Below are 12,968 nucleotides of genomic sequence, written 5' to 3'. Positions count from 1 at the left end.
CTAGTCCTGAATGAATTTTGAACCATTCCAGCAGTCATTTAAATCACCATCTACACATCTAAACATAAGGAGGATCAACCCTACAATATTATTGATACAGAAATTCCCCACCATAATACTAAATATTTTTCAAGATGTATTTGCAAACAGCATTGATTTAATTTCACACAAATATGGGACTAGTATTAAAGAAATTCTTCAACCTTATCAGTTGATTTATATTCATTTTATTATAAAATAAATACAAACCAAGGTGTTTTTACAGAATCATATAAAAAAGTCTAGTACTGAGTCAATAGGGTCTGCCTCAAAGTTTTAGAATAGCACCAATACAGAAGTCAGTTCCACAGAGAAGAAAAAAGTACAGCAAGAACCTTAAGGACACCTTCTAATCAAGGTTGTACAGAGGAATCTGAAAGACCAGATATTCTCAGGTAGGCAGGATTGTGCTTATTCACAAATTTCTTCAGTATCCGAAACCTTTTCACCTGAGCTTTGCAGCCTTGGTGTGATACATATTTAAAGTACTTGCAATCTGAGGAAAAAAAAAAAAACATTTTAAGTTATACCATGATACAAGCAAATACAAAATGCTTTCATTGTTTAAGTAACACACAAACATCTAAAATTCTCAGTAATGAAAGGTAATAAAATAATCCAAGACATGCACATTAGACACATAACTGCACCATTAAATAATCTATCCTCATTTGACCCAGAAAACATTTACATATATATAACTGTATGCTGTCTCTTGCAAAGTATTTTTTACTCTTTTGTTTTTACTCTTCAACTAGATCAGAAAGTAAAATTTCAAGAGAGTGTAAAGCAGCACTGATTTAATACATTAACTTATTGTGTTGGATAAGGAAGATAGAGGCTCATATTGACACCAACAAGCACAGAAACTTCATTAAAGAAAATCAGAGCTGGAACAATTTTGTTTGCCATCTGGAAATAAAAGCTGGGAGACATTTGATAACATATTACTGAAAGCAAAAAAAGACTTTCAATATGATAAATTGTTTTATGAAGTCCAGAGGATAAAGTTATAGAAAGCTGACAACAAACAAGTTGCCTATCAACCAAAAGTCCAAACCAGTGTACGAGCCATGGCCTCCATGCCATATTCTCATTCTCAATTTAGCAGCTGCTTCTTGGCCTGATACTCCACTTGGTTTCGGCAACATTTCAAAAGAATGCTACTAAAGAGGTCATGGTCTTCACCTTCTTACCAAACTGCTGATGATTTTGACTCAAGAGCCCCCCTGCCTCCTCCTTCCTGCATTACAACACCCCCACGGTCCTTAATGACCAGCTTCTTCCCAGTATTTGCTAAGACACTGCCTAGGCTAACATCCAGCAAGCAAACTCTGCAGTCCTCAGAACATTCACTCAGGAGCATGTTGTGCATTTTTTAAATTGTGGTTTGAAGGTTAAACAACAAGATAAATAGTATTGTGACTGCTCAACAAGGCCAGATAAAACAGAATTCTAAACCAGAATAAAGCAAGTTATGCAAAATATGCCTCGCTGTCAAGTATCAAACCAATTTAAACATTTTTCTCATGTTCAGCTTCAAAGACAACAATCTTTCCTAGAAGAAACTGCATTTCTTCCAAGGAGTAGATCAGCTGCATCCTGTCTCATTAGGGGTAGAACTAGACTTTATTTCTCTTCTATATAGTGAAAAGGAAAGAACATTTAGTATTACCCTTTCCCAGTAAGATTCCAGCCACCAGAGCTTTTTCATATGAAAGGCTTTCATTTTCCTGCCAATTCCTTTTTGCCAAGTAACGGCTAAAATGGAAGGCTGGCCACCAGTCCTTTCTGGAGTTCCACTCTTGTTTGATCCAGTCAAGATGCTTCTCAGAGCTAGAAAAAGGTAAAACAAGTTAGAAAAGCTTAAATTGAGATGAAAAGACAATTAGGAGGCACTGAATTTTATAATCAACTTGCTACAAGCCTCATAAATTGCTGGCATAGACACGCTGACCTTACACTGCAGACTGAAAGAGTAATCTAAACTGAAGTAACCTTTTTTTTTTTTAAAATCCCTGGCAACACTAGGGACATGAACTCTAGTGCTTATGTCACCCAGGAGGTGAACTCTAGCAGTCTTGTTTAGACTTGGCAATAACAGATTATGGTGTGAAATGAAACAAGCCTTTGACTTGTGTGCCAGTTTGTCAATAATAACAAAGCTTCTTCAAGTTTGTCAACATAGTATGAAGGGGTTGGTTTGTTTTAGAATAGGTTTGTGTTACACTATGCATACTCAAAGACTAACTTATCCCAAATACTTATCCCAATAACTGTTATGCAATAAAGACCTTATACCAACCATTTCAGAAAACTACCTACAACAGGGAAGTGATATTCCCATAAAACAACCAAGACACCCAGTATATTTCAAGATGCTCTAAGGTTGTGTCTTGAAATACAAAAATGCAGGCAAAGTTAGAGTATCACACCATTTTTACTAACTCCATGCAACAACACTCCTAACTTTAATTCACTAGCTTCTGGACCTTAAGAGCAGATGTTGTGTAGGTGGAGGTGGCAATAAAACAGTAAAACAGGTTAAATTAAGTACTGAATTAATTTACTGTAAATATACAGGGCTTAAAAAACACACCACCCTGTTTGTCAGTTAAAATAAAGTCTAGACATTGAAGGCTGCCTGAGCACAGATTGCCTGAGATGGCTTCTTCTGAAATCAGAGGCCATGTCTGCCAGTATTGGCGAGGACGCATCAATCCCCAGGGCACATTGGCCCAGCTTTTAAGAATACACTGGCTGCATTCTATAACAGGTACCATCATCACACAACACACTAGTCTGTATAGTACCAGCCATGCCCCTATTGCAGCCCAGCAGTTCTCAAACCAGCTTCAAATAATGCACACATAGTAACAGAGCAGACAACCCAACAACTTGTTCCCCCCACACACCCAAAAGAGGGAGGTCAGTGACGGGCAGCAAATGCTACCTGAACATCTGAATAATCTTATGCTTCCTGCATAAGCGTGTGACCTGGTAAAAAAAAAACCAACAAATTTTTCAGACAATGACAATACTGAAATTTGGAATTCTCCTCAATAATAATTTCTTCTTTCCTCCCAATGAAAGCACACTGCAGTCAAGCACTGCCACAGAACTCAGGGTAGGCCAGACAACTTTTCTGTTCACCAGCAGGGAAGACAAAGGCTACAAAGGGTCACTTTGTCAATTGCCCAAAGGTGGAGACTTGACTTTTTTTTTTTAGCACATTGAATCAGAGACTTACATCACGATTTGTTTCACCTGTCTTGCCAAACAGCTCCATGCTTTTACATTTTCCTTCCAGCCAGCATAATCCAAGGCTGCAAAAATAACTTCTAGCCCCAGCTGACGTTTTTTTCTTTTCTCTGGAAAAAGATTACGCTGATTAACGAATTACTTGGATCAGACTGAACTCATTAGTAAGCAACAAGTGAAATACAGTTCTCCATCCTGCCTCCCCACATACTGCTACTTTCCCTATCACTGAGGGTTCCTCCCATTGCCTTCTACCTCTTCCAAGAGATAAAGTAAAGGAACACTTCCTGGCTCTAGAGCACAACTCATACCAGAGACCCTCTGTCCCTACTCCCACCCTGCTCAAAAACTGCTGGGTCAAGCAACACACACTGCCTTGCTTACAATAGCTGCTGTTTCCAAAGCTCACTAATCAGTGCTTCCAACTGGCACTGCTGTTCAACATGTTCTTCCCATGGGAAGGGAACACAGTGCCTCTGGAACACTTCAAATCCTGAGACGCCACCAAAAAAACCCCAAAATAAAGTCTGCGACTGTATGAATAAAACAGACATTGCACATCAGCAGTTCCATACCAGCAGAATTCTTAAAACGCTTGAGCTATCACAGCAGGTAAATATGGGAAAAGTTATGTTTATTGGTATTAATTTCTTCAAAAATCAGACTGTCCTCATTAGCTATGAAAAATTAGCAAATGTCATGCATGAACAGAAAAAAGGAGGTTTCAGCCAGGAGGTTGGTTTTTTTCCCCCCTCCCAAAGAAGAAAAGCAGAAGAGAACAATTTTTATTCAAAGACATTTCACCAATTTGCTGACCTGCTGGAACATACCAGGTCACAAGACAGACAGACAGCTTGGAATACAACTGATCAGCATGGAAACAACAGTCTCCAAACTGGAAGGCTTTTCTACCAGCTTGAAGATAAAACTCCCTTGAAGAGGACAATTTTGTTCTTTAATCAGTAACAATGAACTAAAGCATAGATCTATCTCAATTCCTCAGGAAGAGAAAGAATAAACCAGAGACCCCAAAAAGGGAATAGAGACCATGGCATTCAGAGTAGATTACTTAAAAAAAAAAAAATCAAGTTGAGATCCTGGCTGTGCCTTACAACAGTTTGCTTTGATCAGCCTTTAAAATGAGAAAGTAATTTGTTTACAGAAGTTTGTAAATACCTGCTCACACATCCAACTTAAAGGTCCCTGTGATTGGAAAGTAGGTTTGGGGGCTGTTTGTTTGTTTAACAAACAAAACTACTTGGAAAAGCAGAAAGGCAACTGCAGAATAATTTCAGAGTATTATTCTAGATTAACATAAAGGAAAAGAGCAAAGATATTTAAAGACTTACTTGATTTTTGAAGCATGGTATTAAAATCTATCATTAGTTCATGAGAAGGAACAATATCATGCAAGATCTGAAAAATAAAAAATAAAGCCACAAGACCCAGATACATTATTTTAATGTGAAAACTTTTGAAGACTTCTACCTGATCAAGAGAAGCACAGGCTTCAGAGTTTCAGGTGTTTTAGGAAAATTAAGCAATCTGGTACCTTAGTGCCTTGATACAAAGAATGAATAACTAGGTCCATTTTGCACATCTGTGACACTACTCTGTGACACAACAGATGAAATACCTTGATGGGTGCTGAAAAACACTGCATGTGACAAATAAAACTTCCTCAAGTAACAGCCCAAATCCATATTCAGTGTCACCTTTTTAGAAGGCAACCTAATTTCCCTCCTAGGCCAGTTCTGGCTCCCCTGTCTACTGCTCTGTGCATTAGATCTCTGTTTCTGGATCTATTAGATCAGTTCTTTGATTTGTCGCTATCGTGTAAGAGACTAGTGTCTAAAGCCGCCACTAAAAAGCACTGAGAAGATGGAATTGCATACACATATGCTACAGTTTAAAAGTCTAAACTTTATGAAAGTGTTTTAAAACATCTGCCCTAACAAAAGCACATTAGTGCCATCAAGTGGCAAAAGATTGCAAAACATTGTTTGCAAGAAGCTACCAAGATCAATGCGCAAGGGCAAGGAAAGCAGGAATTTAAAAGCAACTATACGAAAGCTTAATACAGCAAGGCCTTGTCTGCCAACAGCTAGCAGACATTAACTTCTGTTTTAGCATAAACGCACAGCTCGTTGAAAACAAGTAGAGAAACTAATTGCTAGACAGGATCAATATGTGAAAGAGCAAGCACCTAATCATTTCTTCAATACTTTAAAGATCAAACTACAACAGAAATCAATGCATGTTATGTTCAAGACTGCTGATACAGACTTCTGGAACCATGTAAAGACATTCTCTGAGCTTGTTTACTGACTTTAAGAAGTTATACAATGTATCAGTTAAAGGCAAAGCCAAGACTTGAATTCAAAGTCAGTAAAAGATACTGTTTGCTCCACCATTAGCAACCATCCAGCTAACTTTCCTCTAACCCTCTGCTTCCCACAAAGCATACAATAGGGTAAATAATGTTACAGAAGTTCAACTGAACCAAACTGGCAGACCACCACACAACATGAATGACCACAGACTGTATCTACTATACAATATATACCTTCAGTGCCGATATGAGTGATTTCTTTGATTCACCATGTCTCTTCAGGAACTGATAGAGGTAAACGTGAGCATTGGGATTAGCAGGAAACTTTGAGTTGTAGGCATATTCATTTAATACTTGGCAGGCTTCGTTATGGTCTCCATAGAACTCCAACAACTAAGAGAAGTTAAGTCTGTCATTAGTTTGCCACATCTTAGCAATAAAACACTTACAACTAATTTTGGGCTGCCACAGAACTATCCAATAGCACAGTCTGTATCTAAGAGTGTAGCATATTAGGTAAGACTAAGGCTAGCATATTTTCATTTTACTGGCTACTCTCATCACAGATAGACAAAAATTCACACATAGAAGCCACTACAGGAAAAAATTCCTTTAACACTTAATTGTCAAAGAATTACCAGCACTTGCTCACTGGAAAGACACTGAAGCAGACTGCCCACGTCTTTCAAGAGAACTCAATGAGAGAACTTGGCAGCTGTCAGCACCAAGCAAAATTCCATAAAATGTGCTTAGAGAAGTCAGAGCTTATCAGCATTTACAAAAAGTAAATAATTTCAAAGAGATTCTAAGATTAACTTTATTTCTTAATTAGAAATTCTAAGCAGATATTTAAAAAAAAAAAAAAAAAACAGAAGGATTGCATGTTTGGTGTCTTTAACATATGCTGTATCCAGAAAAACACTGCCCTGCCAAAAAGAGGGAACTTTTTTCAGGTATTTAAACAAAGCAGCTGTACTCCAATTTCTGAACTAGCACCATGAAAACAAAATATACAAGCTGTTTCTCTATTTCTTTTTCACGGCAACGCACAGATAAAGTCCTTTTTGTACTCCATGCAAGCTCTGCAGTTCTACCAGGAGTAAACTGTGCTCTAAATCAAAGCCAGTGAGACACACATACAGATGTGTTATTTTTTAAATACTTTGTTGTCACCCACACACATATAAAAAAAGCTCCAGACAGACATCTTAATGAAAATTAGACAGGGAAACACAAAAGGAAGATATCTATAAAACACGCGCTTACATCCACATAGCATTTCACAAACAGATCCCAGACTCCAGGTATTTTAATAATCTCTTTTAAGTTCACTGCTGCCTTCCGAAAGCAACTGTGCATTTCCTGTTCAACAGACAAGTCTTCAAATCCATTCTGACCTACCAAAACATGAAAGAATGCCACAAAGTTAGCTCTGCTAATCAAAAGGGATCTTGAAGAAGTGGTGCAGCTAAGAGATGATCACGTTTTGCTAAGCAAGGACTCCAGTCAGAGAGCTTTTAAGAAAAGAGGCCTCAGTTTCCTCTGTATTGAAACAAGAAACCTTTACTGCTCTTCATTCAAACTTATTATCACCCAATTTCAACTTATGGGGCATGACGGGTAGTATTCCAAGACAAGATGCTACCAGCACAAGGTCCATAAACCAAATTCAATGCTTAGTTTTCTCAGAAACAAATAGAGATCCAATGTAACTGATAACACACAGCCAGCAGGTATATGCAGAATTCGATGCCACATACAAGTAGCAACTTGCATATCTTTAAAGAAACTGAAATTCAAACACAAGTTTTGGGGGCTTTTGCTAGCACTCAAAATTCTAGCAGCAAACACACACCTATTAAGCCACTGCTATAAGCGAACACACTCCTTTGATCATTATTTTAGGTGATGCTGGCTGGATATAAGAGATGTGATTCAGGGGGAAAAAAAGTTCAGAATAGCATTTCAGGACACTTCAGGAAGTACAGGTCAGTGTGCCATGCTGGAACCACTATCACTGCCACTATAACATTATGTACCATCCATACTATCACATTTTGAAGTCTAGTAAAGGAAAAGGTGTCATTGCAAAGCATGGTGTCTGCAAGAGCAAGCAAGTTAAAAGTTTACAGCTCAATACAAAAACACTTACCATGCTCTAACAGGATGTTCTTCTGCTTAGACCAGCTATAGTAGTCCAACAGTCCCCTGTAAGCCTGAATCAGTTTCATTTCTTTATCCTGAATGGTTGTTTGTTCTCCAAACCTCCAGCTTTCTGCCAGGGACAGGTTTTGGTAAGCTTCATCTATTAGTCCATTACAAAGGAGGTGAAAGGCATGCTCTAAGCAAACCTGCAATTCAAATAGTCCATACCACAGTGTTTCACATCACAAATGGAGATATTCTCAGCACTACAGCAAAGTTCTACACAGATGTGCAGGGAAAGGAGAGACTTATTACTGACATGCATATAAAATATTGCAAACACGGTTAGTAAAGTATTTTAATTAGAAGAGCATTTTACACATTCTTTTATCCAAACAGTATCTTTACATGGAATTTTGGAGAAAAATGCAGGAATGGGAGAATACAAGTGTCACTGGGGGCAGGGAGATGAGCCAAGAACCTAAAGTATTTTTTCCTAAGATGCTGGAGAAACATTAGTAATCAAAAGCATATCTGATATACAAAGATGTATCCCTGGGAAGGCAACAGGCTGAAGCTCTTGAAATCTGTGAAGCAGAAAGTCACCCATCAGGTGGTAGACACTCAGTGGTACTTATCAAGGCAACAGAAAGCAGTTGTCTCAAAAACCTGCTTGTCATTAACAAGTGCTGTACCTATTTAACAAGATCCAGAAATGACCCGAGGAAATCCAGTTGGGTTACATTTGTTGATTTTTCATTGGCTACCCAATTGCAGAGTACCTGAAAGAGGGATATCCTACCACCCTATCATGTTGATTAGGCACTGAATAAAAGTCTAAACTTTCGGTTAGCTCTAGTAAATTCTTGCATAGAACTTCTGTTGAAGGCCTTGAAGAAATACAACAATGAAAGACAGAAGCATCATCCCAAGTGAGAAACAGTCAAGGAAACCAAAACAATATAGATTTGAAGGAGACACCACAGGAAAAAAAACTACAGCTGGGCTACAGAGAGGTCCACTGTTTTATATACAGAATAGCTACTCGAAAAGTGAGTGGATAACAATGGCAAAATTTAAGTACAACTGTTTAGTCAGGAGCACAGTGGCCAAATTCAGGACTGGAAACAAAGCTTGGCAGGTGTTAACATGTAATTAGATGTTACTGGGGCATGCATGAAAAAATTTAATTGTCTCAAATTCAAATTAAAAATTAAAGCATCTAGGCACTTCTAAGGACTGACAATATGCATCTGTTATCAAACATATAGACCAAATGAGATATGGTTAGGTATAGAATGAGATACAGGTAGGTATAGAATATCACGCAATTGGTAACTCGGAGGTATTATCTTTTTTTGACACTATTGTCAGTAATACATTTCAAAAAGAGTTTCAGATACTAATACTCAAGTAAGTGTTTAGGTAAACGTGGAAAATCATCAAAACTGCATTAAATACACTCACCTTCAAATACCTTTTTACTCCTAAAGTTTTCATCTGTTCTATGAAAGAGTTGAACTGTTTCATGCTGCTATGAGAATGGTGGCACAAAATTTCAGTTCCTATTCTCCAAATCATCTATTAATGGGGAGAAAGAGATTCAAAAAATAACCTTAGTACAAAAATGGCAACAGTCACCATATACACAGTCTTATCAAACTTAACAGTTCCTGCAACATATGAAAAAAGGTACATCTGAATTGCAAATAAAACATTAATACTAAGTATTATCTACTGCTATAGTAACCTACATATTCATGTAGTAGGACTTTTACAGTCATTCAGCGTGTGCTTCATAATTGCTCATTATAAATGCAACATTCCAGCAAAGCTTATGAAAACTGCATTTGACAGAAGGTTCCCCCTCCTGTTATTGAAAAATTGTTTTCCTTTGATATGATCTCACTGAGACACAAGGTATACGTAATTCTTTGAACTCAGTAATAAAGACGATTTATAATTAGATATAGCTTCCCATCTACATGCACTTGTTTTCAAGGTCTGCCTACACAATGTAACCAAATATTCCAGCAGGCTAGCCCTATTCAAGTATGCCATTTATTTAACAGCTCTGATCCCTTTCTTCCTGCTGCTATCTCAGTACCTGCTAGGAGTTTTGCAAGCACTGGAGGTGCTTGTAAAGACCTAAATAAGCCACTAACTTTCAAATGGATTTTGACTGATGGCATGCCAGTGGCAAACATTTACTGCTTTTCCATTTTAGAAGACTACTTTAAAATGACTTTTCATAGATACACTCCTGATGGAATTAACTTACACCAAGCCAACCTTTCATCTGTTGTGTCAAGAGCCTATGTAAAAAAAAACAAAACAAAAAGAACCCAACAAAACCCCACAAAAACAGCCTGCAAGCCCAGAGAACTTTTCAGGAGCACTGAGCACTCTGTCAGGAAAAACAGACAGCACTACAGATTCTCAGCACCCCAAAAGTGAGATCTTGGCAGAATTCAAGCTCCAGCAAGACTGGTTAAACCCACAGCAGAGGCATGACTGTGCAGAGGCAGTCTTTTGGTGAGTAACTGGACTCAGGCATGCTGCCCTGAGCACTACCAATGATGATGTCTGCTGTACTTTCTGCAGCCTGCCATCCAAGAGTTTCTGCATCAGCACCTGAATAGTTGCTTATTTGTTTTTGGAAGCTTCAATGTCTTTTTTTTTTTTCTTTTTTAAAGAAACTAGTTTCATTTCTGAGAGTTGCCTAACTTTTCAGGTCTTACTTCTAATACTTTTTTGTTTAATTGAAAAAAATTAACTAATCACAGGCTCAATTTTAAGACAAATGTTGGTCCTGAAGTATTATAAATGCTTCTTGCAAGTATTTTTTCAACTGCAAAAGAACTCTGATAAGGCGCATTGGCTTACCTCTGACGGACCCATGTATGCTGTAGAAAAGTCTTTCTCTAGTGACTCAATATAGAAGGTCAGAAACTCTGCAGCCCTTTTCCACTGCTTTTGTAGCATGGCATCCTGAATGTAATTTAAACACACTTCCTTGCTCTTCTTGAAGTTTAATTTGTGTTCATGGGAAGACGCTAAACAAACAAAACAAACACAAAAATCAACCAAGTCCACAACTGTCACAGCCCTTATTCAGATAACAATGTGCCTACCATTTCAGTAACTCTATGATCTCTCAGAGACAAGAGAACATGATCTTAAACTATGTGGTTTTGCAGTTAAACACACCTACTAGTCTGCAGGGAAGCAAGACTATTGCAAAAGCTGGAAACAGAATATGAAATGGCATTTTCCACAAGCAGCACACATCTGTGGACACTTGAAACAGTGAAGGGCCAATTATTACATACTACTACCCTACTGGAATTAGAAGACCATGGTGCTTTGATAACTTCACAGTACATTTTGTTATATTTTGGCAACCACTCTCTTCCGTTACTAATCATCATCTAAGTTTGTGACCCCACTGTGCTGAAGATTTGCATACACACATACAAACAGGTCATTCCAGTACCAAAGGCTAAGCAATTCCTACTATAAACAAAGATAAATGTAGATAATTATTCTCTTTTGAGTACAAGACTGGAAAGAGGCCACTTACCCTTTTTACATGGATACTGGTTCAATTCCTGTTACAGCACAAACCCAAAGCCTCATTTCCACATCTGTTTAAAGCTTACACCTGTATGCCATGGTCTAACAGGCCCCTACAACAATGCTCAAGCTATAAGAGCCTTCTGCAAAGGACATGCAGAGCTCACCAATCCACCTCCTACCTGAATGCTGCCGGCAAAGGAGTAACTCAAACACTGGGTTGAAGCAGTTTTATTACAGCTCATTCTACAAAATTACCTCTAACTGCCCTACCTGTAGATCTAGTCTTCACACCTATTTCTAACCTCAAATGTTCCAATAAGAAAACAAAACCCACAGTGAACACCACAAGATTAAATACAAGGACCATGGCTACTGTAGGTAAGTCCTACTAAGCAAGATCCTGATAAGTCACCTGGCACGGACAGAGCTGATGTTTCACTACAAAGCTATTTTGAAACAACTTCTCCAGAGGTTTTGCAGTCACCTGCATCGACAATGCTTTTGTGATCTGTCACCTCATCGGCCCGTGTTTTACGAGTAGCGCACACGCCGCCTTCAAGCGCCTCGCACGCTGCCGGGCAGGCGGGCCGCCCACACGCCTCAGCGAGCGGGGACCGGGAGCAGCACCGAGGGCACCGGGAGCACCAACCACCTCCTCGGCGGGAGGCCGACGGCAAACCGCGCAGGGAGGGGGCAGGCCGGCCACACCGGGGGCAGAGGGCAGCGTTCCTCCCTCAGGGCCGGAGGCGGGGGAAGAGGGACGGCGGAGCGCGGGGAGCCGCGGCGGCAGGGCGGGGAGGAGCGGGAGCCGTGGGGACCGCGCCCGCCGCCGGGTTCCTCCGCCCTTACCCGGTCGGTAGAGGTGCGGCGGCAGAAAGGGCAGGTGCAGGGCCGGCAGCAGGGCGCTCCCCGCCTGCGCGGCAGGGCTCTTCAACACCACCGCCGCCGCCTCCTCCTCCTCCTCCAGTAAACTGTCCATGGCGCCGCGGGCAGGCCGCCACGCCAGCGCTAACGGCACCGCAGCGCGAGCCGCCCGCGCCTCACCGCCTCCCCGCCGGGCTGCGGCGGGCAGCGGCCATCTTTGACCCTGGGCGGGGGGAGACTTCAAGAGCCTTCAGCCGCTCTAAGCTAGGCTAAGCCCAGCCAAGCCAAACTCCAGCATGCGGTCACTCCGTAAAAAAAAAAAAAAAAAAAGGCAGCCCGGCGGGCCCAGCCGGAGCTCGGCTTAAGAGCGACCGCCCCCTCACGCTGGCAAACGGCCGGGCCCACAGCGCGCAAGCGCGGCTCTGCGGGGACGCGCATGCGCCCTGAGAAACATGGCGCGACTCTGCCACCATGATAGAAAGGGGAGGGGGGAAAAATCGCCCTTGCGCATGCGCCCTGAGAAAGCCGGGCAACGCCGTCGCCATGATGGAAGGAGGCCTTTTTCACCGCGCGCCTGCGCGGTGAAGGGGCGCGGGTCATGTCAGCGGGAAAGCCCGCGAACGGCGGGCCCGGCGGCTGTGGTGGACTGGGCCGGGTCGGGCCAGGCCAGGCAGTGTCCCCGCCTCTTCGCGCTTGGCTTCGGCCTTAAAAAAGGTGTCGTTCGCCCCCGGTGCTCGGTACCCCGTGG

At 40.9% G+C, this 12,968-nt stretch overlaps 1 protein-coding gene across 4 annotated transcripts; it reads right to left on the bottom strand.

Annotated features, from left to right (window-relative positions):
• Positions 1 to 211: 211 nt before the first annotated feature.
• Positions 212 to 12,626, bottom strand: TAF1A (TATA-box binding protein associated factor, RNA polymerase I subunit A). 4 transcript variants are annotated; one of them, XM_030035794.2, is made up of 10 exons: positions 12,206 to 12,626; positions 10,664 to 10,833; positions 9,245 to 9,358; positions 7,785 to 7,983; positions 6,899 to 7,029; positions 5,867 to 6,025; positions 4,650 to 4,716; positions 3,290 to 3,410; positions 1,715 to 1,875; positions 212 to 535 (listed from the first exon to the last, which is right to left on the bottom strand). In XM_030035794.2, the coding sequence occupies exons 1-10, from the start codon at positions 12,333 to 12,335 to the stop codon at positions 393 to 395; spliced, it is 1,395 nt and encodes a 464-aa protein (XP_029891654.1). In that variant the 5' UTR covers positions 12,336 to 12,626; the 3' UTR covers positions 212 to 392. The 4 variants fall into 4 exon arrangements, with proteins under 4 accessions (XP_029891654.1, XP_029891657.1, XP_029891656.1 ...); XM_030035797.2 differs by lacking the exon at positions 12,206 to 12,626 and adding an exon at positions 11,841 to 12,061; XM_030035796.2 differs by lacking the exon at positions 12,206 to 12,626 and adding an exon at positions 11,361 to 11,792.
• Positions 12,627 to 12,968: the final 342 nt, after the last annotated feature.

This window comes from Aquila chrysaetos, chromosome 13, assembly GCF_900496995.4.
Source record: "Aquila chrysaetos chrysaetos chromosome 13, bAquChr1.4, whole genome shotgun sequence".
NCBI classification, from domain to species: domain Eukaryota; kingdom Metazoa; phylum Chordata; class Aves; order Accipitriformes; family Accipitridae; genus Aquila; species Aquila chrysaetos.
Note: the sequence above shows the minus strand (reverse complement) of the source record. Positions and strands in the feature narration are given on the sequence as shown.

Bases quoted from the DNA above. Each gene is read 5' to 3' on its own strand.
- TAF1A (XM_030035794.2), bottom strand. From the start codon at position 12,335: ATGGACAGTTTACTGGAGGAGGAGGAGGAGGCGGCGGCGGTGGTGTTG. The intron at 10,834-12,205 runs GTAAGGGCGGAG...TTGTTTGTTTAG, and splicing joins GCCGCACCTCTACCGACCGG to CGTCTTCCCATGAACACAAA. The intron at 6,026-6,898 runs GTAAGCGCGTGT...AACTTCTCTTAG, and splicing joins TTGTGAAATGCTATGTGGAT to TTGTTGGAGTTCTATGGAGA.